The sequence below is a fragment of the Taurulus bubalis genome, assembly GCF_910589615.1.
Source record: "Taurulus bubalis genome assembly, chromosome: 3".
NCBI classification, from domain to species: Eukaryota; Metazoa; Chordata; class Actinopteri; order Perciformes; family Cottidae; genus Taurulus; species Taurulus bubalis.
This window is the reverse complement of record NC_136591.1, coordinates 15246006-15273151: the sequence shown is the minus strand read 5'-3', so window position 1 is coordinate 15273151 and position 27146 is coordinate 15246006. Positions and strand designations below refer to the sequence as shown.

Sequence of the window (27146 nt, the reverse complement as noted above, 5' to 3'; positions counted from 1 at the left end):
CCTCATTATTGTACAAGGCCAGAGTGGAGCAAAACCAATTGACTGACACATCTCTGAAATGTCTCTCAAGCAGATGGGATATTTTAATAACTGTGACCATGAATTTGCTCAGAAGAAAGCCCAGTGTTTTATGCTAAAAGAAACAGTTTAGAATTCAAGCTAGTCAGAGTGGAGGCTTCAGTGAGCTGGGCCAGAGGCTCCCAGCGGAGCCGAGCACACACGTCATCCTTTGGTTTGTGGACTGCCGTTTTGAAGCCTCAAGTTTTTGGATGGATGGAAGTGACCGCGTTAAGGCTGCAGGCGAGTGACGTAGAGACGCCGTATATATGGCTCTGATAGAGGCCGCGGCCTGTCAATCATCTTGCCCTGCCCAAAAGCATATGCTTGACCATTAACTCAAGTTCACAATGTTTGCTGAGGGAATTTACATTACATTACATTTCCTTTAGCTGAAGCTTTTATCCAAAGCGACTTACAATAAGTGCATTCAACCATGAGTACAAACTCACAACAACAAGATGAACAAGTACAAATTCTTCAAGAAAGCAAAACTACAAAGTGCTATCAGTAAGTGCCATTTAAGTGCTACTAAAGTGCTAAAGTGCTACTTTCTTTATTCAAGGTGTAGTTGGAAAAGATGTGTTTTTAGTTGGCGGCGGAAGATGTAGAGACTTTCTGCTGTCCTGATGTCAATGGGGAGCTCATTCCACCATTGAGGAGCCAGGACAGAAAACAGTCGTGACTTTGTTGAGTGTTTAGCTCGCAGTGACGGAGATACAAGCCGATTGGCAGAAGCCGAGCGGAGTGAACGAGCTGGAGTGTACGGTTTTACCATGTCCTGGATGCAGATTGGACCCAATCTGGTCGCAGCACAGTACACAAGTACCAATGTTTTGAAGCGGATAAGGAGAAATAAGTCAAGTGAGAAGTAGAGTAATTTTCTCATAGATTTCTATACAACCAGACTTACAGTGTTTTTGCAACCGGAGGAGTCCCCCCTGTTGGCAAGACACTACTAAAACCGCAGATTGCCGCCTGGTACTGATAGTTCCGTTAGCTGTTAGCTGTAGCAAAACTAACCGTCAAAAACCATACAAGTGACTGCTATTCCCCCCTCACTGTGTCTCTGGTCTCAGAGTAGCAGCTGGGGGTCGGCGATGCACTCAGCTGTGTTATCGCTAGCAGCCTCAATTTAATATATGCATTTTAAGATATTTGGAGAGCAAACATTGTCTTTAAAACCATGTCAGAGGACAGTAGCATTAGTGATCTGTCAAGTAGTAATGGGAATCAGAGCAGAGAGCCCAAGGTGACAGGTCTGGTGCTCACTTCTTTCTAACTACACACCTCCTGAATTATTTTACTTTTCAAACTTGAAGTCTTCAGGACCTAACCGACGCTGACGGGACATTTATCAGACTTCACTCAGCTCCCTCTGGAGTCTGGAGACCTGGATCCGGGTTTCCCCTGTGGCTTTCTGCTTTCCCCCCTCCACATAATGCAGTAGTACTCCCCAACACCTGGAGGCACACTTGAATGTTAAAATTAGTGGAGTTCCCCATCAAGACAGTCCTCACCAGAAAAAAACCCAGCATTGGGCACTTGTTCAAAGGGACGCTGAACACAATGAAAGGCAAAAGTGCAAAGCTGTTCTGAATGGACACACGCCTGCTGACAGAGAGCAGCGGGATGTCATGAAGTTGAAGCACAAATGGAGTCATCAGAGAGGTTCGGGATCAGTATATTTCCACATGTGAATGTGCTCTGTTTTATATGATTTGTAGAAGAAAAAAAATTCAGATCTCAAATAGATTTTCAGCCAGTACAATACAAACATATCAGTGTGTGTGTGTGTGTGTGTGTGTGTGTGTGTGTGTGTGTGTGTGTGTGTGTGTGTGTGTGTGTGTGTGTGTGTGTGTGTGTGTGTGTGTGTGACATACACACATCTAGTAAAGGAAAAATCTTATTATTCAATTCAATTCAGTTTATTTTGTATACAAATTTGCCTCGGAGGGCTTTAAAATCTGTACACATAACATCCCTGTCCCGGGACCTCACATTGAATAAGGAAAAACTCCCCCAAATAGTAAAAACATTTCACAGGGTAAAAAGGGAAGAAACTGAGGGAGAACAACAGAGGAGGATCCCTCTATGGACCACGATCCAGATGACCACAATCCATGTCAGCAGAAGGAGGGGCATCAGCAGGGCAGGAGGCAGGACCGGCTACAGCCAGCCACGATCCATGAAACTTGGGGCGAGGAAGCACAGAGGCTCCTGGAAAGAAGTAGAGTTAGTAATGTGCATTGAAGAGACAATAATTTATCCAGAACGAGAGAAAGAAGCGGAGAGAGGAGAGAAAGAAGAAGAGAAGAGGAGAAGAGGGAGGGTATCCTAAGATGTCACCTAGCAGTCTAGGCCTATAGCAGCATATCTAGGGGCTGGACCAGGGTCAACCTGAGCCAGCCCTAACTATAAGCTATCAAAGAGGAAAGTCTTCAGTCTACTCTTAAATAAGGTGACCGTGCCTGCCCCCCGGACAGTTGTAGCCATCTCACTTGAGTCCTTACCAAGGACCATGCCTGGTTGTAGTACCCCAATCAGAAAGATGCATTCTCTTTCAGCTGTTGAAGTGCAAATACAAATGCTGTTCTTCAACTCAAGGTTCACATATAAGTAAATTAGAGTTTTACAATAAAACACAATTTTCTCAAAGTCTGCAAAGAGGGACGTTGTTGGTCGGTGAAGCTATTATACACTAGTTTTAAACAGTAAGGTGTCAAATCACCTTAAGTTACAGCCTATGAAGACTTTTCCAGTATTCGTTTTGAAGGTTCTGCAAAAGAGTCAAAAGAAACAGAAAAACAGATTATTTGCATGCAAAAGCCAGAGTAGATAACGACAAACACATGTGTTTCACACCCTTTGCTGTGTTTTTTGTTCTTGGTGCTTGGGAAACACGTACAAATGTGTTCGAGCCTAAAAAACGGCTTATGCATAAAAAACCACAAACTGAGAATTGTAGAACACGTATGTGTCATGTAATGAGCTTTAAACTGTTTTTGCATTAATTAAAACTAGTTGTTGTTATAGCATTATCTAAATATATCAATGGGTATAAAGAAAACAAAATCTAAGTATTCCCTCTGAGCCCTGAATTGGACATTCATGACATTTGTGCTCCTCAACTGAGCAACCGGATATACCCCCCACCCCCAGATGCATCCCATCTAACACGATGGTTCGACTAGTGCGTTTAAACACCCCTCACACAGAACTGTACTACTACTATACTAATACTAAACCCAAGTTGATTATGGAAATCAACACAGCCCTGAGCTTTTATTGGTATTGGCAGAACAAACACATTAGCATGGAGAGCCTTTTTGTCTCAATACTTGCTTCAGGGAGGGAGAGAAACGCTGGTTTTCTCTTCAATTACTGTACCTCGTCCAGTGAATTAAATCGGACTGAAAGTGACATAAGAGCTGGCTTCATGTGAATGTTAATATTGAGAAGTAAAGGGAGGCACGCAGGAGTGCTGCGCTTGAGCCAAACGAATCGATCTGGACTGAGGGGGGCTCCTCTCTCCTGTAAGATTCACAGAAATAGAGAATGCAGCCCAAACGTCAGAAAAGATCATTAACACATAGACCCGTATATTGTATAGCTCGGTATTTGAGCTATGGGGGGGACTGGGGATTGAACCAGCTACCTTGTGGTTGCGGGACGACCACTCATCCCCCTTTGCTATATAATGGTCAAATAGAACAAATAAAACTGCAGTTATTGTCATACATTTATGTTAACGTTGGATAAAATTGGACAACGTTTCATCAACCTGGTATGATTTTTGGTCGTTTTTTCTACGAAAGCCAGTAACACCTGTCAATTCTGCTCATTACAAACGTATGTCTTCACTGGAAACAAGTCTGTTAGGTTCAGGAAACCAAACTGTTTGGTTAGGTTGAGGAAGAGTGCAGTTAACAAAATCATCACAAAATTGATTGATATGGCAAAATGTGTCCTTTTAAAAGGGTTCATTATTGTTGTATGAATATGGAAACACTATTTAATGGTACACGAAAATAGTCGATCCTAACCATAAATGAGCACACAAGACAAGACTTTTTTAATTGTTGCAAATGGCACAACTGTACCATTTGTAAACAATCAACCTTATTAGAAAATTCACTTTGGTATTGACTTACTCCACCATCACAAATATTATGTGAGACATATCTTTTGCCATCACAAGAAATGGAAATATTTTTGTGCATTTAGGACATTTGTCATCTTTATTTTGAATTTGAAGAATTGAATTTTGTGGATTTGAGCATTGTTTTTTCCACACTAATGATGGTTAGAGTTTGTGTGACAATATTCCACAGAGAGATAGCGCTGCAAGATCAGGCAGCGAGTCCTCCGAACGTGGACACTTTCTCAAAAGCAAGCTGTGGGCGCCCTCTAGTGCCACTGAAAGGTACTTTCCCATAACGGCAGAGCATGGTGTGCATTCTCTTATTAACTTATTGAAACTGGACTGAACCAACAAATGCAATCCCTGAATACATTTGTACTTTATTCTATTGCTTGCCAGACACCTGGCAGCACTTCTGCTCATACAGCTGAGCCACATTGAACCTGATCGCTGTCACAGGGGAAACCCTGATCCAGGTCACAGTGGAAACCCTGAGTACAGCTTCAAGATGGGCATCACTAAGCCTTGACCTGTACTTGCATTTATTAAATTTCATAGTCAAGAAAGGTTTCTCACTTTGCATTTTGTGCGTGTGAGAAAAACGCGCGGGCCGCACTAACACTAAACTTTGATGTCAAGTAGGGGGCCACAAAATATCGGCTTGCGGCCGCGAGTTTGAGACCCATGCTTCATGGGATCTGCTAACAATAAGAAGACAACTATGAGTCCTGTCTTTAAACTTCCAATTATGTGGAAAAGAACACGTTCACTTGAGTTTCCCCGGCTTCTTTGACCAAGTAAACCTTTGGCTCTTATCACGAGGGTGCATAGCTGTTCATCGACACTGAAGCCAGAACCTTCTCAGAGACCTCATCTCTCTTGATCCTCGAGGGATAACTCAGAGGATCAACAAAATCACAACTCAAACACCGTGTGTCATTTCTGGCTGCAGTGGAACTCATCACTGCTTCCCCCTCACCGAGTTGTGCTGCTGGCATTCACCATTCCGCTTTCATCAGTCAGTGTGCTTTTGGTTGATATCAAATCTCATTCACTTGTACATGTGGCTCTAATTAGACTTACTGTAACTTTATGTGAGTATTGCACCAACCGCCTGTGTAGTGTGGATGCATGTATAGAAAGTGTTAGAGCATATTCTAGTACAAAACAGTCATAAAAACCTTCATGATCTTGTCTTGCACTACAACCTGCTGTGTAGTCACTCACAGCAGTTTTCAGAGCAAAATACACAAAGCAAAATATCATTATTATTTCTTATTGAATATTCTGATAATATTAAGTTGTTTTTATAAGCTGCAAAAGGCAATAAAGAATATCTTTTAGAATGAATGACACAAGACTTAAACCCCGAGACTGGTTGGACGTAACTGTATGCAAGCCCATATTTGATAGAAAAGAAAAGATCCATCCATCCATCCATTATCAGCCGCTTATCCGGGGTCGGGTCGCGGTGGCAGCAGGTTCAGCAGGCCGACCCAGGCTTCCCTCTCACCCGCAACGCTTTCCAGCTCATTCTGGGGGATCCCGAGGCGTTCCAAGGCCAGCCGGGAGATATAATCCCTCCAGCGTGTCCTCGGTCTTCCCCAGGGTCTCCTACTAGTTGGACGTGCCTGGAAAACCTCTAATCGGAGGCGTCCAGGAGGCATCCTGACTAGATGCTTGAACCACCTCAGCTTACTCCTTTTGACACGAAGGAGCAGCGGCTCAACTCCAAGCTCCCCCCTGATGTCCGAGCTCCTTACCCTATCTCTAAGGCTGAGCCCGGCCACCCTACGGAGGAAGCTCATTTCGGCGGTGAGGTGAGGGTTGGAACGTAAACCGACCAGTAAATGGAGAGCTTTGCCTTCCAGCTCAGCTCCCTCTTCACCAAGACGGCCCCGGTGCAGCGCCTGTTTTACTGCTGCAGCCGCACCGATCCGCCTGTTGTCGATCTCCCACTCGATCTTACCCTCACTCGTGAACAAGACCCCGAGATCAGGGGCGGTTTTGGGCACGGGCGACCCGGGCAGCCGCCCGGGGCGGCACTTTTTCATGATACGTGGGGGGCGGCACGTAAAAAAAAAAAAAATCATCTGGGCCGTGAAGCGGTTTTCCAATGTCTATCATGCACTGTGTGGGGGGTTGGCGCCCTCTGCGGCTGCTTGCTGGGGGGGGGGGGGGGGGGGCGCGGGGTGCCGGCTGCGGGTCGTGTGTGTGGGTGCGGCGGCGTGCGCGCGGGGGGATCCACTGTGGGCTATGGGACCATACTCTAATGCAGTGGTACCCAACCTTTTTTGAGCCACGGACCGGTTTTGTGTCAGACAATATTTTCACGGACCGGCCTTCACGGTGTAGACGAAAAATATGACGTAATAAATATGACGTAATAAATATGACGTAATAAATATGACGTAATAAATATGACGTAATACGACCGGCATAAATACAATTATAAAATGCATAAAGATACAACTCACCATGACGCTGCATTAGTGGAGCCCTGAGCTTGTCTCTCTGCTACGAGCCGGTCCGTCTCTGGTGACGGGAGGAAAAGACTGAGCCCCGACGTCTGTTGTTTATGTCCAGTCTACTGACTCTACTCCGTACCTTAAACCTTTATGTGCAATCTGTCACTTCATTAAAACCCGCTTCACAAAGACAGGATGTTGAAATGGAGGCAGGGTTTCAGAGCTTTTTTGCCGATCTCAGTATACTCTGCCTTGATTTCAATCCAGAACACATAGTTGTAACGGACTTTTAAGTTTCACTTTTGGGGTAACGTATGGAACCTCTTGACATGTGTAAAGATGTTACGTTTGAGGCTACGCACAGACGGAGGGGGGTCTCGCCCGGGGCGTAATTACATGTAGAACCGCCACTGCCCGAGATACTTGAACTCCTTCGCTTGGGGTAGGCATTTTGTCCCCACCTGGAGGGGAAAAGAAAAGATGACATTTAAAAAATAATACACCTTGAAATGCTATGATAACTCCAAAGTATGAGGTAGAAAGTCAAGATTTTAAAATACTGAATTGAAATTAATCTAACGTTAATATACTAAATTGAAACTACTTGTAATGGCGCACTACACCAACATCTGGTCTCAAAAGCATGACTAAAAAAAGTCTTGCACTAGAGATCACCAAGTCCTTAAAATCCTCCACTGGCTCCCCATTCAGCAAAGATGCTTTTACACATTATTTGGAATTATATTTATAAAGTGTTTGTTAGAGAATAACTGTTATTGTCTTTGTCTTCTTTGTTAATATAGCAGTACATAAAATATTTGTTCAAGCCAAATTGTTCATTCCAGAGATGCACCCACAGAGTGTTTTAAAAAAAAAATAGATGGGAAAAAAATTAATGAAATAAAATAAAATGAACAGTGGATATATTCAAATAAATGTTTCTTCACTTTTTCAAATTTCTGTTTGAGTCAGACTTATTCCGTTGTTCCCATTCAGAGGGAGAACATCTAATCTTTTTACATCTTGCTGCTTTCATAAGACATTTCCACTCACATTTTTTCCTTATGAACTGATCCCAGTCCATGCAATGAAGTAACAAAGAAATTATCCAATTTGCAGTCTTGATCGCACACATGTTTTACTGAATAGCACAACATAAAAAACAAAGCCCCAGTATTTCTGATCATATAGGGCATTTTATTGGTCCATCATGGGATGCCTACATTAATCTCCCATGGGGAAGGGTTACAGTTACAATAGTTGTCATATTATTTTTGATATATTTATTTGAGCACTTTACTTAGTAATACGAATATGCTATGGTCAAATGTAAGCTAAACCACTGATTATATCACACCCTGGCCTTTGGTATCACAACCCTTATTCTTGTCATGTACAGAGATTGTATGCTACTGACCATGTGCATACAAATCTGTTCCACTAATTCAATTATATATTTAATATTTCATTTAATCGATTTCTTCATATTTTCAGAGGTAGCTTGTCAATGTTTTTCATATGAAACAGTAGTTTATTATTGGTTATAATATAAGTATACGATACTATAAGCATAGAATTGCATCCACTAATGAGGCGGTTCAAAGTTCATGAAGAGAGTCTAACTGCGCATGCGTGTAACATGGCGGCACTCGCTGTACCAGCTGGGGAAATTGTGGAATTTTTATCTTAGTTTTAATGAGCGAAATGGGTTGTTGACCGAAGGATTCGTATAAGCTCCACCCAGAGAGGGCGTCGTACATAAGCAGACGGGGAACATGTCCGCTAACGAGGACCAGGAGGTATGAATGGTGATGATGCAGCAGTAGGCTAGCTGCTGCTAGCGGCTAACCACTAGATGCTAGCATGGCTACTAGCATACTCACGTTAGTCTGGGGCACAAACTCAGAGGCAGCTCTTCTTCTTCTCCTGAGTGGAGAGCGGAACAAGTCAACGTGTCCGCTTGTATCCGACGTGAAGGAGCTCAGCCCGGAGCGTCACGTGACGTTCTAGCTGTTCTTGAGCCGTGATAAGCGTCGCTCGCGACGGAGTAAATGTCACGCCGGACTCAATTCAAAAGTGTGTTTAAATGTATGGAGGAACGCGTGTCGCAGACACTTGAAATCAAGATCGGTTCTGAATTCAAGACGTCCTTGGATCCCTCCGGTGTGGCTGTCATCTGTCAGACAGCATATTATCATAACTAGATACCGGTGTTCTACCGTAGCCATCGGTTTCGCCATGTACCATAACAGTAATAACCCTACGTTAGGTGTTAAGTTAATTGACCGGTAGTCAGTCAATGTCTGGAGGAGTTCATGTGTACCGATTCTAATAACAGGTCGCCATTATCTCGTGAAGAGTCTTGAGTCGTGGCTCGGTCCTGCATACCGTGTTCAGTGTAATTTACTATATTTCTGAATGGTGTTCGGTGCTCGGAAGCTGTAAGGATGAGTTGCTGACGTCATGAGGTACTTGTATCTGACTAACCTTCTGTCTTCAAACACAGATGGAGCTGGAGGCTCTTCGCTCCATCTATGAGGGGGACGATTGTTTCAAGGAAATCAGTTCAATTTCCTTTCAGTTTAGGGTGAGTACTGTCCTCTGTCTCGGCCTGCTTTAAAAACAGACCATAACCTGTGCCTCACCCACACCTTGTTCCAGAAGGACATCCATAAAATTAAAGCAAAAACTCTGAAAAGACGTTTTCACTTGTATTTCATGGCCTTAAATGCTATTCAGAAGTACTTTGTTGCAGTTACTTGTCTTACCTTCTGTTTTAATGTTTGAACAGATAGGAGAGCTCGAGGACACCAAAGCGTTCATCCTGGACTTCACATGGCCTGAGCTGTACCCTGAAACAGCCCCTCAAATCTCCCTTGATGCCTTTTTCAACAACAGAATGTAAATTGCAAGCACAGTGCTGTATTATTATTATTATTATTATTATTATTATTAGTAGTAGTAGTAGTAGTAGTAGTAGTAATACTAATAGTAGTATGCATTGGTTTACATTTGGAAGAACTAATGGCAGATTAGAAGCTGACATCAAACGCTGGAAACACTGGGCACCTTTTGCCATTGCAGTGTTCTTTTTTTCTTCATTCAAATGATTCTGATCAATTTTCAAAATTGTTGCAGTCTATCAGGGCTATAAGCATGATTCAAGAAATACTAAGTCTTACAACAGAAACCCCATCCCATCAGAACAAAAAAAGTTTTCAATTATTTCAGTATTTAACATTTTATTTATTCAGTTTAATCAGATTTCTGTACATTCTATTTCTCAACATGAAATAAATACTAAATCCATGAGTTATTTGTCTGCCTAAAAGCTGTCAAATGTGAATATAATTGATTTATTGTTGTTGCACATACCTTTATATGATGGTCGTTGTGTTTCTTTCCTTTACGCTGATTTCCCGACAGCTCTGCAGAGACGAAGCAGCTGATCCTGTCAAAGCTGGAGGAGCAGGTGGAGGCCAACCTGGGCACTGCCATGATGTATACTCTGTTTGAGTGGGCTAAGGAGAACCAGGAGGCCCTCATGGAGAACCACAAGCCTGTAGTCACCGTTGTGGTCAGTTTGGTTCATCTCTCTGATTAACTCCTGTGTCTTGGGTACATTTTTGGACATCTTCTTTGCTGGTTTGGTGTGTTTGTTTTCCTCCCCTGGATCAGTTTAGAAGAGCCTTGTAATTGAATGATTTTTGAACAAACAGCCGGAGCCGTCCGACGAAATAACTTGTTGTTGTTGCAGACGTCCAGCAGCGATTCTGCCACAGGCAAGAAGAAGGAGAAGAAGGAGCAGCTGACTAAATCTCAGAAGAGGAAGATCATCAACAGAACAGGTACATCAGTTAGTGTCCACAGCAAGAAGGCAGGGTTTGTACTACAAATGGCATCATTTCTTATATTGAAACCAAGCTATATGTATTAGCCTGCTAGTGTTGCAGCGCTGCTTCTTTACAGCAGGTGGCCTCTACAATGGGAGCATTTTGCTTGGTGAAATAAAGATTTGGTGACTCACTCTGTTCTGCCTGGTAAAATAGATGGTTTCGCTAATTAGCAGACAGCAGGGTAGAAACATTCAGGATGGATGTAAACAATGCTGGATCATAAATACTTTCAAAAAGAATAAGGTGGATCAGATTAGTAGCCAAAGCTGTTTTTTTTATCTGGAAGATATTTAAAAATCAACATTTAAAGGTGCTTAATCTGGTTGGTCAGTACACAGAGGAATTGCCCCCACATGGCGATGGCTGAGCTGCGGCTAGCAACTAACGGTGCCGACAATGATTATAGTGCTGACGAAGCGACCGGTGTTGAGGGGGACGCATAAATCACCGTGGGTCAGGACGGCATCATCAGCTGTAACCGCCACCGATCACAACAGGATCAAGATGTCACGTCTATGTTGTGAACACAAACTTGCAGAGACTTGGAGCTTGAGATAAAAAGAAGAGAAACCTTTCCATGGGTGATGGGTTACCAAAGGAAAAAAATACTTAAATAGTGTAGACAACCAGAACTGACTCTTCTTTTCATTTCTTTGTCTAGCAGCCGGAGATACAAAAGTCAAAACCCAAGTTTAAACCTAAACCCAAGAAAGGTTTTAGTTTCCTGCATGATTTTGTTAAATTAAATTGTGCAGTGGATCATTTTATCCACATTTCCTGAAAAGTCCACCCCGACATGTTTGATATCCGTAAAACACGACTGTGTTGTTATCCAACAGATAACACATCCCCTCCTCATGATTTCTGCTTTCAGATCACAAAGGGGAATTGCCAAGAGGTTGGAACTGGATTGACGTTATAAAAGTAGGTGACTTTTCCCTTCCCTCCACAAGATGACACACTTATTCTGTGTTAAGCTCTGGGGTGACATTCATCACAAGCCTTTTGATTAATTTGCCTTTCTCTCCTTCTTTTTGCCCGACGATCCTCCAGCATGTAAGTGAAACCCATCTGAACACAGAACTTCTTTGAGATCCTCGCACGATGCCACGTCTCACTGTTTTTCCATTTGCAGTTGAGCAGAACAGGAGGAAAAGATGACGAATAGGTGCCGAGAGCAGCCGCCCGGCGCTGCTTTGTACGAGGAGGCGCAGTGAAGACTGAACCCAGCTCAGCCTGCTGCTGCTGCCGCCAACGGCGAGACGCCTTCATATCCCTCATCTTCTGCATGTAACACTCAACAATGCTGAGAACTACAGCAGGCTGGATAACGGTGGACTTCAGGACACACACACACACACACACACACACACACACACACACACACACACACACACAGACAGTTCCAGCCACACTGAGACTTTGAGTGGAATGATTTGAAGCCCTTGTTGTGTTTTATGCGTTATGGTGAAGAGCAACACATCATCGCTTTTGTTGCTCTCTCACACACGGTTAGCACTCAGATATTCTGCTCCGTCATCCATCAGGGTGGAGCGTGCTTGAGATACTTGCTGTCACTGCCATGTTTTCAGCATTCAGGCACTGGAGCTCAAATAAATGTTGGATTGTGGTTCTAAGCTGATGTGTCAAAGTGCAGAGACATTTTTTACAACACGCAAAATGTCACAGTTTCCATTTGTTGACTACAGTTTTCTTTCCTAATATATATATATATATATATATATATATATATATATATATATATATATACCTACCTACCTAATTGGTGTACTGCTGTCTGATTTTATTTTACATTTGGTTTGAATTGTGTGAGACTTTATTTGATTCGTGTCACTAGTTTCTCTTGCCGCAGGTTTGTCTGTAAACATCCCATCGTTTTTAGAGCTGCAAATGTTGCCCTTGAGGCATGAGAGCTTTCTGCAAGGATGGACATCAGCTGCCTCTTGACTGAATAAAACTAAAGCCACTTGCACTCACGTTATCGTCTCAAGTAAAAACCCGTCCTCCAGTACCTGAGTACAAGTGATGGGCAACGTGGGTCGGGGGATTAGAAACAGGTGGGCACAGAATTTAAGTACAATTGAAAAGGAAAGCGAATATGTCAAACAGTATTTTTTATCTTTAAAGGCTGGTTAAAAATGTGTCATTGGAGACTGCACTGAGGGAATGTGTACTACTGGCCTCCCATTTCTAAAATACTGGAGACAGACCAGAAAACCTCCCGGTAGCTGAACATAACTGCTGAAAACATATGCTGACAGTCCCAGGTACATTTTCATTATAGCAACACACAAACACTTTATTTGTTTTTGCAGTTTGTCACGAAATATCTTCAGATTGGGTCAAGAATTAACTGCTAAGTGTAATTATAATTTAAAAAGAATGATGAATATTTAAAGGAACCTAAAAGAATCGTTCTCTGTAGATACCCAGGATGCTCTCTTCAACATGTGAAAAAAACCTGGAGAGAAAAGGGTTTTGTATCATTCTTCAGTAACTCAAGAGAGTTTGTGGAGCTCCAGTAGTTAGTGATCTCTAAGTCTTGTTTCTGACCCAGGTGACCCGCTGAACTTCAGCCACCTCCGTGCTCTACTAGACCTGTACTTGCATAGAGCTTTTCTAGTCTTCCGACCGCTCAAAGCCCATTCATACATCGATAGCACTAGCTATGGTGCCACCTGCCCATCAGGACTAGCTAACATTCACACACTGTACGGGAGCATTTTGGGGTCAAGTGTTGTAAAGGACACATCAACATGGACTAGCGGAGCCGGGATCGAACCGCAGATCCTCTGATTGAAGGACAGTGCACCCAGTCCAGTCCTTCCTGCCTGTGTTGCTGCCCTCCTCTACCGGCTTGCTGGCCCCAGGAGGCCCCCAACACACCCTGCTGGCAGGTAACACGTCATAAACTGTATATACTGTCCTGCTCTGCTCTATTGCTTTTCCAGAGTTTTCTTTAAACTCTTTCAGCATGAAAGCTTTTGGGTACGTGTTTTCTTATCTGACTCGAGGGTATAGTACATGTACAGATTGTAAAGCCCTATGAGGCACTTTTGTGATTTGTGATGTTGGGCTATTTGAAGAAAATGTATTTGACTAAATACACAGAGTACTAAAGATACTCAAACCCACTGTAATGAAAGTACACCGTTGTGTATTGTTGCTACATTGATGTGCAGGTTAGCATACTTGCAACTGCATGCTATAACTCTATAATGAAAGAATGTCATTCAATGAGGGTGTGTTTATTAACCAGGTCACTTGACCAATGTGACGGCCCTGGGAGGGTTCAGAGAGGACCCCTGGGTGTCACCAGTGAATCAGATGGAAGCCTGAGGTTTTGGGACAGAATGCTTATAGTCCACATGGGACATTCTGCAGGTTAGACTTCTGCTAAATGCACTGCTTGGTTATGAATATTATATTTCATTTCTGCTAATAGATCCCCTGAAATGCTACACCCTAGCCCTCTTAATGAAGAACTAGATTTATTTTTGACCTTATGTCTGTAAGGAAGCTTGTAAATATGATTATATTTCAAACTATAGTAATGATACCGACTTTAGAAAAAATATTTTCTAGATTTTAGGATCCAAACATCAAGATAATTTGGATATGTAGCACTCCAGGAAAGGAAACAAAACGTGTGTATTGTATAAAACACCAAGAGCTTAAAACCATTTAAGAAACTGATGATGCAAATGTCTCACTTGGTGTTTCAAGGAGAGAGGTTCAGAGAGCGACTCAATGGACGTTCCCATAGTAACAAGGACCACTCACAGCTGCTGGTGGTCTTCATCTAGTCAAGGTGCTCAGCAGCAAACGGCAGACAGACACGGTTAAAGTAGCTTGTGAACATAGTGGAGCATTAAGCAGCTAAAGCAACATTTTTCTCAGGAGTTGTTGGAGACCAAAAACGGAGTTAAAAGAAAAATGAATATTGGACTTCCTGTCATCAGATGGATGAAAGTAAGATCCAATCTCATTCTGGAGCTGTAGCACCGCCATGTACAGTTTGTTCACTTTTGATCAGCTTTCCACTGTCACTTATGAGCTTCACACTGAATTATTATTACCTTCCCGGTCGTCTTGTATTACCAGCAACCACCAGCCCTCGTTTGTTGATCATTTATTTTTCCACCCCAGGACTATTTTTCGTACTATTTTTCTTTCTTTTCTTTCTTCTTACCGGTCACTCCCCTGCCCACATCATATTTAAACACTAATGCCACTTAACATACACTTTAACTTAAACACACATGTCACTTTAACATACACTTACTTTAACGTTATCTGTTTGTCTGAGCACTTTATCTTATACTTGATTTAAACATCATTGCACTGTTGTTGTCGTTGACTGTTGATTGTTTGTCTCGTCTGACGTCATGTCTAATGCAGTGTTTTCCAACCTTTTTTGAGCCGTGGCACATTTTCGACAAAAAAAAAATCCTGCGGCACACCAACAACCAAAACAGTTGCAAAATGTCACATTGTAGCATAATACAGCATATATGGTAGGTACTTATTGTGCTACCTACTGGCATGGAAGAGTATTTAATTACTAGGCCAGCCACTATATTGTAGGCTCAGATGCTCAACAATGGAAAATTATTTGCGGCAACTAAATAATATTTTTTTGGCACCGATTAAATGAAATTGGAGATTTTCCCACGGCATACCTGACGATCTCTCACGGCACACTGGTGTGCCGCGGCACAGTGGTTGAAAATCACTGGTCTAATGTATGCACCTTCCGCCTAGCAAAATTTCTCGTTTGTGTAAACATTCCTGGCAATAAACGGTTTCTGATTTCTGATTCTGATCAGAAATAATACATTGTTCTACTTGCCAGATTAGTTGGAATGAAAATAGGCCAGCAGTATGTGTTTGTTCACTCTGTCTAACTTGGGCGAGCAGTAAAAGTTTGTCAGTGTTCTATAATGCTTTTCTTTTTCTGTTCTTTGAAGTGTACTCTCTGTGTTTGAGACCAGAGGAGCTGTGCTGTCTGTCCTCTCCGCTCAGCTCAGCGCTGTAGAGACGACTGAAGATGCCTGCTGCTCTTCTTCAGGTACACGCCACCAGAACCCTATGCAGGCTTCACTCAGCTCTGTGTGTGTGTGTGTGTGTGTGTGTGTGTGTGTGTGTGTGTGTGTGTGTGTGTGTGTGTGTGTGTGTGTGTGTGTGTGTGTGTGTGTGTGTGTGTGTGTGTGTGTGTGTGTGTGTGTGTGTGTGTGTGTGTGTGTGTGTGTGTGTGTGTGTGTGTGTGTGTGTGCGTGCGTGCGTGCGTGCATTCGGTCTGTACAAAAAGTACATATTTATAAAAGTCCTACAACAAGTGGATGTTTCTGAAGTAAAGGATGGGGTGCAGGGATTTCAATGATTTGCAAATCTAAACAAATATGTTGTTGGAGGAATAAATTGCTGAGAAGAAAAATCACATATAATATGTTCATGAGTGGGTAGTTAATTACATCTGAATTTAAATCTTTCAGGACCCGTGGTACCTCCCCTGGACTGAAGACTTATGGGGAATGAAGCCTGGGGAAGAATATTTGCGTTTCCAGAAGTCCAAATGTTATTATGAAATGTCAATATAGATTGATTTTTCTCTCAAAATCTCAGCGCTATATTTCTAAATTAGTTAGTATTTCAACTTAATTCTCAAAATACAAATGTAAAGAATAATTAACATTTTCGTCCCTTGATTATTATTTTTTTATGCTTGCCATTAATTAATGACAGTTAATGACTTTTTTTCTCAACATTTCAACTTTATTCTCCACATTTCAACTTTATTCTCCACATTTCTAGTTTGTATTCGAAAACACAAGATGAAAAAGGAAAAGATCTTCCTACTGTTACCCTCATGTCTGGATATAATACTCTTCCCTTGAGACATGTAGATGATCAGTGACCTGCAGGCTCTGACCTATAACATCCACAAGCACATAGGAGGTCAGTCGATATTTGATACTTTCATCATGTGATGTGATCACGTGATGTGGGAGCAGATATTTGGGTTTGATTCAACCTAACCTTTATCACAACCTGCCCTCTGACCAACAGATGATATCCGAGGTAGAAGAAATATTTTTTACACAAACATCTGTCCACTCTGGGCTTAAAACAGGACTTTTTAATAAACACTAACAACTTTATGAATGGTGATTCTACCTGCATATTAATTGTACACTGTTGGACACAACTCTCTGTAAATCGTAAATGCAACATGTCAGTCTGGTATTACTGCTGACTCTCTGTACTTTGTATGTACTTTTGTAGAAAGAGAGATTCCCAAGTCTTTTTAATATAAAGCAGGTTCCAGACAGAGGGTGAGGGATAAGAAATGTCAGCGCCCCGTGAGACGAAATAATTTGCTCATAGTTTAATTTATTATGTCGGTCCCAAATCTAACACCAAACTGTATGTGCTTGGTATCAGTGAGTAATTATAATGTTCCTTTGATTTACTGACACCCTGAGGAGAATAGAGTGGGGCAAGCACTGCATGATATTTTAGAATATGTTTTGCATCAGGATAGCCTTTGAGGAAGCATGCAGTCCAGATTAGTAGTTGTAACATCCTCCTTTGATGGAGTCTGGCGCCCTCTGCTGGCAGGTCATCAGAGCTGGGACGGTGTGTTTGTGGAATTTGACCAGGAGCGTGGCCCCTACAGAGGCCCTGACTTCAAACTGTACATCTTTACAGACAGGAGCCCCTTCCCATGCATTCCAGGTCTCGCTCTTTTTGACGTCCTTTTGGATATATATTCATCGGCCCATTTTGAGTTCAGTGTTTGGTCTACGTTTGATCCTTTTGTACTCTGATTCAGTCTCAATGTTTTTCGAGACTAGTCAGCAAACTCTGGTTCTGAAAGGTGAAGCCAATGAGGAAGTGCTTTAAACTTGCATTCTGGCCTTCAGGGGGAGATCTGATTGTATTAGTACGGTTGTAACATCCGCTTTTGATGGAGTCTATATATGAGAAAATGACTCTACTTCTCTCTGGATTTATTCCCTCAGTAAACATTGTAAACATGAGTTTATGGTCTTAATCTCTAGTTTCAAGTCTTCTTCAATACAGCATGATGTTCATTTAGTAAATTATGGTCCATTTAGCGTCAAACAGACCACAAAGCAGGGTATGCTTTGAGGTGGGGCTACAAGGTGATTGACAGGTCTCTACCATGGTGTTGTCTAGTCTGGGAGTTTTTTCAGTTCATGAAACGTAATCATAACATTTTGGTTGCTTAAAAGTTTATTATTATTATTATTATTATTATTATTATCATCTTGTGTCAATATGGCGACAACCAAAATGCTGAACTAAAGGCTTCAAAACAGCAGTCTACAAACCAACGTGTGATGTCACAGTGACCACGTCCACTTCTTCTTATATTACAGACCTCTAACAAAAGGTCAGTTAACACGTCTTTACATTCCTGTTTCCTGTTAGTGAGCTAACCAAACCCCCTCATGGCGGACCTTCCAGACTCTGCTCCTAGTCTATGTTTGATAAAGCGGAGCTACGTGAGGAGACAGACTGCATCCCAGTTACTCCCTGTCCTCAGCATGAATCAGAATCAGAACCATTTATTCGCCAGGTATGTTTACACAAACAAGGAATTGTTCTTGGCGGAAGGTGCATAACATTAGACTTGACTAGACAATCAACAACAACTGTGCAATAGATATTAAATGAAGTATAGTTTACTTAACTTTTATAAGTGCTCAGACAAACAGATAACAGTAATGTAAACAAGTGTTCTGTATGTGTATGTTAAAGTGTAATGTTACTGTTAAAGTGACATGTATATTTAAATATGAAGTGTGAAGGGATGTGCAGGAGTGACCGGTAGGAAATAGTCTTGGGGGTGACAGGGTCAGCCAGTGGGGGACCCAGGCTCTGTTGTTGAGCCCGACTGTCGACGGGAAAAAACTATTAATGTGGCGTGAGGTCTTGGTCCTGATGGACCTCAGCCTCCTGCCAGATGGAAGCCACACGAACAGTTTATGTCCAGGGTGTGAGGAGTCTGCGACAATCTTCCTTGCTCGCTTCAGAGTCCTGGAAGCAAACAAGTCCTGGAGAGACGGCAGATTGCAGCCAATCACCACCTCAGCAGAGCGGATGATGCGCTGCAGCCTGGCCTTGTCCTTGGCAGTGGCTGCAGCATGCCAGACGATGATGGAGGAGCAGAGGATGGACTAAACGATGGCAGTATAGAAGTGCACCATCATTGTCTTTGGCAGGTTGAATTTCTTCAGCTGCATCAGGACGAACATCCTCTGCTGGGCTTTCTTAGTGATGGAGCTGATGTTCAGCTCCTATTGAGCTAATGATGGAGCCCAGGAAGCGGAAGGTCTCCACAGCGTCGACGGGGGTGTCACGCAGGGTGATGGGGGCGGGTGGGGCTGCGTTCTTCCTGAAATGAGTCATTTCTGCTGGAGGACGGGCGGACTCTCCTGGCCTATCAGAGACCCGGTGAGGGTCAATCCGGCGTGTGAAAAGTCTGCAAAGATAGGGATACTTCACAAAGTTACTGGGAAAAACTGATCTTCAAAAAACTAAAAAGTCAGTAAAATGTACAACATGTTCACATGAACTGAACTGAATAAAAAATGTTTTTTTAAGTAAGTTAATAAAGCCAAATGTCTGTCGTTCCAGAGCCCATCTGGTCCTGTTGGATCTGGATCAACGGCTTGATCGCGCCGTCCCACAGAGAGTCGCTCCTGTGCAGACCTGCAGCCCGATGGGACGACACGTGAGCTGGAACACACATTGGCCCTCATCGTCTTCTCCGTGACATGGCAACAACATTGACATTTTACTCAGTGGGAGAGGGAGATCTCATGCTGGTACTCTTTTACACCAACCTAATCTTCATTCTGAGCTTACTTATGAATGCAAATTCCATTCTGGACAGAATCCCTGAAGCCACTTTGTGTGGGATTTTATGAGTTACTTATCAAAGTATTCTGATGGCATACGTGTTTAAAGCCAGAACCTCCTGATGAGTAGTGATGGGAAGTGGCAGGACACGTGTTCAGAAAATAAACCTTATTATTTATTTTTATGTAAACGCATAAAGTGACAGAAAACACGTAGATAGTCTGTCCAAATCGCTACAGGGTTCCTCACTGTGGAGGGTTTTCTTCATATTTGTATAGACGTATATTTGTTTGTCATAATAAAGGGACATAACACACAGATACATGTTTACGACCCTTTCTTTAATATAAATAAATAAACAAGTGATGCTCTTGTTATTACTAATATCTATCGGGCTGGTCCTGTAGCTATCAGTAACTTTGAGTTGTGGTCCCTCAGTGATGCCGCGGGAGCTCCGAACAGAGAGCCGTCAGGCTGGAGCGACCGAGAGGAGGCTGGAGGAGAGAGATACAACTCTATAGAGAAAACAGCTGATGTGTGTTCACAGCTAGCAAGACAAGCCCAAGAAGGGATTATGTCCTCAGTTTGCCTTCACATTTATAATAATGAGTGTTGGCCCTGACAGACTGAAGGTGTGGGGCCCCTTCAAGAGAAACTCCAGGAGCATCTGTGGCTATGTAACCCGTCGCTAGACGTCTCCAGTAGGCTTCACGTGACCGAGGGAGGAACCAGAGCCGTCCTGCTGTCAGGTAGCAAACACAACTGGAAGTTATTCAAAGCTCCAATGAAGGAGTGAACGATCTATTTGGGCTTCAATCATGTGACTGACGTGTGTGTTTGTCTTCACAATCTGGTGCTAAAACAACGGTTTCCTCTCGGCTCTTTCACATTAAGGTGTCGTGCTTTCACACTTTCCAGAAAGTGAAATCAGTGCAGTCTAGATAAGGGTTGGATTAAAAGAGGTAAATGGAATTGAGTCTAATTTTTAAGTAAAGAAAAAGTAAACACAGAGAGCTGAAGTGACTAGGTTTATTGCAATTTGGGTTAGCTCACTCTATATGCCTCTCCATATAGTCTTTTTTTCTTTTTATTGTACAGTCCTTTCCTGCATTTGTTGGATTTGTGATTTTGGGCTTTACAAAATAAATTGAATTGAATTGATTCATACAACGTGTCATAATAGAGTCTGTATACACACATGAAAATGAATTACATTTGTCTCCTACTGAGAAAATCCACTCATGATTTGGTCATACTTGGTGGATACATAAATGTATCAAATATTCGCTCTTCAAAGCAATGCGTGCGATGTTTAGTGTCCACCAAATAATCCTCTCGTTTTTTAAGTTTGGTCCCATATGACCAGGATTGACAGTTGTAAAGGTTTAATAAAGCCTCTGCTTAGTTTGACAACTATTCAACTAAAATCTGGACTGCAGCTAAGAGGCTGTAGGGCAGTATGCTTACACACTTGTACGCAACTTATTACACATACTCATTAAAGCGGCAAAATTCATGAACATGTTGCATTATTTATGTCTGCAATAATCACCTCTAGAGCCTTACATTTAGCAGTGATAATTAACTAAATATTAGCATATTAGACACTTCTTCAATGAGTTGAGTGGAGTTGTTAAAGAGGAACAACTCATCACAATACTTAGGTTTAGATCAGGTGGTTTTGTCCTTATAAATAGATAATATGACAATGATGAATGTCTCTTTGAGCCATCTAGTAAACTCCTAAGTGGATATTTCACTCAGTGTTGGACTAACTGGTGACCAACAATGCCAGTCGGAGGAAAATGGCTCCTGTGGCTAAAAGAAGAATATTGATGTGAACAACCATCTTGGCTCCTGGCGCAGCAGACTGTCCTGATTGGTTCAGAAACTTGTTGCGTGCTTCATGGCGACGGAGAAAAGACAACTGAACAGTGACCGAATGACTATACTTTGTTTTAATGAATATAAAAAGACATTTACACAATAGTGATAGTGAAAACATTGAGTCCACAAACATGACGTCCTATTCCAGTGTCCCATCAACAATCATCTCCTCTATTAAATATCAATCTCTTGTAAACATATTACATCTGGAGGTTATTCTCTACAAGCCGTTATTTTATAGAGACGGACACCGATTTCAAATGAATTGCGTTCTGTTAAGAAAGTTAAAATAAAGGCGGGGGCGGGGGGGGTTGATTGGCCATAACTGATGGGAAAAAAAAAAATCTTTAGCAGGATCTCCTTTTTAAATAGGACCTTGTCCAGAATGAAAAGGGGATAGGAAACCAAAAGATGCTTTCTTTTTTTCTTTAAGTAAATAAAAATAGTCTGACTTGAGGAAGATGGCAGCTTCAGGCTGATGGTTCCTGCAGCAGCTGGACTCCCTATAGCCAGAGGAACAATCAGTGATGTAACAGCACAAGTTCAATCACAACTTGTCCTTGATTAATAAGAAGCGCTGCTACTAATGGTGTTCCATTGTGCTCTTACAACATCACGAGGACTGTTATCAACTACGGCTGATGGTCTCAGCCCTCAGGCTGAAGACATCTTCCAGACGAGTGAGGGGCGGCTGAAGACGGGTCACTACCTGGACCTGCGGTCTTTTCTGTTTTTGTCAAGGCTTTTGTCCATGGTCTTTTCGTGGTCCCCTCTGCATTTGGGGCAGTACCACTTGCCCTTGGGCTTGTAGGTCAGCCCCACGCAGGAGAAGTGGAACCACTCGATGGGGCACTGGTCGTTGTCGCAGCCGATCATCTCGCCGTACGACACCTGCTCGCAGAGGCAGTAGGTGGGCTCGTTGGGGTCGATGGCGAAGTCGACCGGCGAGGCGTCCCGTTCCTGTTTGGCCTTGCGCTTTTTCTTCTTCGCGGACTTGGACTTCTTCTCCCGGGGCGGAGGGATGGACAGCTCCTCCACCGGGTCGTCCACCAGGGAGCCGTTGGCCGACGGGTGGCTGGAGTCGCGGCTCTCGCTGTTGCGCTGGCGTCGCGGCCGACGAGCCGACGTGCGCTCGGGTGCCGGAGAGTCCTGGACGCTGGTGCGGCGCTCCGTCGTGAGCCGCTCAGCCTCGCTGGGCTCCTGGAGGCAGAGGGAGTGTGAGTCCATCTGGCGGGAGCGGTTCTCCACCAGCTCCGTCATCTGGGTCACCACGTGGATCTTCTCGTCGCCCAGCTCCTGGCTGACTATGAGCGCTCTCTGCAGCTGGATCTGCAGTCGCTTCCTCTGAGCTGCGTCCTGCTCACCTTTGTACTTCTCAAACACTTCATCAACCTCCTTCAGCACCTCTGCAAAGCAGAATACAAAGACAAGGAGTTTTACTAATTAATGACACAGGAGATACTTCACAAATAAATAAAAAATACATATAACACATACAATAAGAAATAAGCATTAAGAATGTTTTTTTAAGTGTTTCTCTCGCAGTTCCTTGACAGACTGAGGAGTGTGTTCATCTAATGAAAGGGGGAGGGTCCCTGTGCTCTGTTTGGATGGACCAGCAGGAGTTTATGCACAATTAAAGTCCAGCATGCAACTCGGGCATCGAGGAACACTATCCAGAGCGCTGCCGGTGCCAACTGCTTTAAACCCTCAGGAGGAGGAGCGCTCAGCCGCAGTGAGTTCCTGCTTACAGGAAATGACGTCAGTGCGATGCGGAAAGGGGTTGCCTAGAGGAGCAGCTATCCGGCTCTGCGACTCTCACTCGACGGAGCGGAGCGGAGCTGCAGACGCTGTGCCGACGCTCGGAGAGTTTAATCTCGCTTCAAAATGTCCAAATGCAACGAGTCCTTCATGTTGTCGGTACATGTCGGTGTCGCGGAAAAGTGTTGCTAGCGGAGGGTTGTTGTTAGCCGCCGTTAACCCTGCGTCAACATAAAGCATCCATGAGGATTGTTTTGTTTTTTTCTCATTTAAAAAACACGGCGGTGTATGTTCACCATGGTTCTCGAGCAATGATTCACACCTCAATGAACACCGTGTATTGTCTTCTCCGCGTCCGTGCTCTGCGGTCCGAGCTTCGGCGTACAGTATGCACACCAAGCAGCGTTGTGTTCAAATAAATGCCCGAGTGGGTTCGTTGTTTGCCCGACTATTCGCACAATAATCCTCCGCGGAAGAGCCGCGGTGGGCGGCAGTGTGTACCTGTTAGAAAAGTTGAGATTTTATTATCTTTCGGTGCTTTTTTTGGAATTCTGTTGAAGCCGAATTTGATATCGGACACCAAGTACTCAATCCACATCTCCTATCGGGTCATAATGCATGTGTGTAAGAAAATAACCAATATCCGAATTCTCTCATTGAATTCTCTCATTGAGTTTGGTGTCACAGACCAAACGTTCCGGAGCGCACCCAGGGTATGCTAACTGACGGCTGGCTGACCTGCCCATTTACCGAGTGGCTCGCCTTTGTATTTATACAGATTCCAGTTCGCAACAGTACTGTTTATCGGAGTAACGTGAGATATTTGAACAAGGGACGCTCAGTTTTTGCAAAATGGGAACACAAGGCTCGCGCCTGCTCCACCATTTCAACACACCCTGCCAGACTGCAGTTAATGTTCGCTAATTGTATACACGCAGTTGTAATGAATGATAAAAACACGTAAACACAGTACCTTGATACTTTGCATCAATTTCTCGAAGCAGAGAAACATTTCTTTGTATGTCCAAAGGCAGGGACTCCACACATTCCAGATAATCCTCCACATAGTTGACCAGTTGTTGCGACTTGTCGGCATTTGGGTAGTGGTGGCCTAACATCGTCTTTACGATGCATAGAGGCACGAAAAGAATATGCAGGAAATGTGAAAATATATACTGTTAAAATCAAATGCTTGGCGACTTTGCAGCTTGTAGGGCAGTCCCAGGCAGCAGTTCACTTCAAACAAAACTCAGGCCACTGCGCATGCGGGAGTATTTTCCTTTTATGGTATTGTACAGTTTCCTCTTATTTGTCGTCACCGGAGGCGGGCCCAATTGTGTTTGCGGCGTCGGGATTGGCAGAGAGTACCCTCATTATCGTAACAGTTTTCCCGGGAAATTAAACCAATGGGGAAATTGAAAACAAAGAGCGGCCGTGGTTCAGACAGAGACCAAATTTATATTTCATATTATATTTGTGTTTCATATTAAGGCAGAACAGCAGCATAAGTGTTTTTTATGTGTTTATTTATTCATAATTTTAATGATTGTTTTTTTTCGAACTTGGATTCAACATAAACCTGTTTTACTGCAATGTTTACACATTATAAATGTACTTGCATCATGCTTATCAACTGAACATGAACTTCCTGTCTTCCAGTCAATCTTCTCTGATGATTTCTCTTGGGATTTTTTGGTGGTGTTGCTGGCATTTTGTTCTATATTTGTGCACACATTGGGCATTTCACTTAACATATCAGAACAATACATTATTTGTATGTCTTAAAATAGTATTCTAGCAATTCATTATTTAATTTCCATAACAAAGAGGGATTTAAAAGACACATTAATATATATAAAATACGAGATAAAATAAGATAATCCTTTATTAGTCCCGCAGTGGGGAAATTACAGGATTACAGCAGCATTGCTCACAAGTAGATAAAAAGATCAAAATCAAGTAATATAAATAAACAGTTAAACAGTAATAAAAACAAAATAAAAAAGCAGTAAGAAGAATATTAAGTACAATATTGAGTACAAAATAAAAAAAAGTATATTAAAAAAAAGTATGAATTGTACGTATTAGATATTGCTCCAGGTGAATGAATTAAAGTGTTCAAGTATCAAAGTGTTATTGTGCAGCCTGACAGCAGCAGGAAGAAAAGACTTGCGATACCTCTCCCTCAGACATCGGGGGTGAATCAGCCGGTGACTGAAGGAGCTATGCAGCGCTGCCAGAGTGTCCTGCATGGGGTGGGAGGCGTGGTTCCTCATGGACGAGAGCTTAGTCATCATCCTCCTGTCCCCCACCACCTCCACAGTATCCAGAGGACGCCCAAGCACGCTGCTGGCCTTCCTCACCAGTTTGTCCAGTCTCCTCCTGTCAGTTGCCGTGATGCTGCTGCACCAGAAGACCACGCCATAGTAGATGGCTGATGCCACTACAGAGTCAAAGAAGGTCTTCAGGAGTGCTCCCTGCACCCCAAAAGACATCAGTCTCCATAGCAGAAAAAGTCTGCTCTGTCCCTTTTTGTAAAGTGCGTGTGCGTGGTCGGACCAGTCCAGTTTGTTGTTCAAGTGAACACCCAGGTACAGGGACTTCACAATCTCAATCTCAATATCTATATATATATACATATATTTAAAAAATTGAGGAACAGAGGGTGACATATTGTGACTTTTAGTCCCCAAGCATGGGCTAAGCTACAAAAAACTATGCTTCCCATAATGCAACTGAATGGTGATGTTCATTAGTTACTCCTTGCCTGATATGTCTTTACAAAAGGGGTTTTATTTGTTGTGACTTCATGAGTTTGGAAACATAGCTTTAATAATCAATCAATGTTGCCTAATGCTTATCAGTTTTCTATATTTCACATTTCAATATGCAAACTACACATTAGCCTGAATGGATCTACGTTTGTTTTTTGTATTGTTTTTTTTAATGGAACAACTTGCACATGTAATTTTTCAAACTGACAGTTCAAAATGTCACTTCAACGTGCCATTCAAAGCACTACAAAAGCATCTGCTATACAAGTCACGAGATTAAGGGGACAACAGGCCTGACTATGAGCATACGGCTGCATATGTCAGAGCTCAATAAGCAGTGTCACTGTGAACCACCTGCTTATGAGTGTGTGTGTGTGTGTGTGTGTGTGTGTGTGTGTGTGTGTGTGTGTGTGTGTGTGTGTTTGGGTTTGGGAAAAACTTGTTTCCTCTTTCTGTGTCACATGATGTCAGGAAATGTCCTCAGTGGTCTGTCGACTGCAGATGTTCACAGCAGCATTAAGCCTTGTCATATTAATAAACTACATGTACTTGTCTACTGTCAATAGTACTAGTACATTCATTGGCCTTCTTCTACTTTAAGTGTCACTAGCACTGCAACTAGTTCTGCTACTACAACTTCTATAACTACAATGACTGCTACTACTACCACTATATATGAAGCTACTAGAAGTACTATCACTATTATTATCATCAGCTATATACTACTACAATAATGACTTATTACTACTTCAACTACTATGAATGTTACTAGTATTACCGTACTAATACTGCTACCACTACAGGTTTTACTAACACTACTATACAGTAGAAACAGTTCTGCTACGGAATCCGAGAGCTTCTGGCGCTATTACTTCTTGTTCTTGCAGTGCGCGTTCCCGTGCGTGGCCATGATAAATGTACTCCTAAACGACGCGGGGAAAGTAATCACATGAACAAAGTCACGGAGCCGGTCTGGTGTATGTGTCTGCAGTGTTTGTGCGCGTGTGTGCGTGCGCACGTGTGTGTGTGTGTGTGCTCGAGCAGTCTTTCCAGTTTGACACCGTTAAGGTTTCGTTTCGTTCGGTGGAAAATAACACGCGACCTTTCGCTCCTCTTTCAGGCCGCGGCTTCCCTCTGTGCTGTCGCGTAACTTTCGTTTCCTGAGTTGCCTGGTGGGTTATCAGTTCGCAAGTTTAAATGAGCTCAGCACTTCAGTCAACACTCGAGCTTCCGGTTAGTCAAAATA

General features: G+C 42.9%; 2 protein-coding genes across 2 annotated transcripts; one reads left to right on the top strand and one right to left on the bottom strand.

Annotated features, from left to right (window-relative positions):
- Window positions 1–8325: 8325 nt before the first annotated feature.
- On the top strand, window positions 8326–11522 carry rwdd (RWD domain containing 4; the record flags this gene model as incomplete). Its single annotated transcript, XM_079215666.1, has 6 exons — window positions 8326–8468; window positions 9176–9256; window positions 9461–9570; window positions 10096–10246; window positions 10427–10517; window positions 11440–11522. The coding sequence occupies exons 1-6, from the start codon at window positions 8445–8447 to the stop codon at window positions 11520–11522; spliced, it is 540 nt and encodes a 179-aa protein (XP_079071792.1). The 5' UTR covers window positions 8326–8444.
- Window positions 11523–21775: 10253 nt separating this feature from the next.
- ing2 (inhibitor of growth family, member 2) lies at window positions 21776–24244 on the bottom strand (the record flags this gene model as incomplete). Its single annotated transcript, XM_079215293.1, has 2 exons — window positions 21776–22771; window positions 24100–24244. 2 exons carry the CDS (start codon window positions 24242–24244, stop codon window positions 22071–22073), a joined length of 846 nt encoding a protein of 281 aa, XP_079071419.1. The 3' UTR covers window positions 21776–22070.
- Between the last annotated feature and the right edge of the window lie 2902 nt (window positions 24245–27146).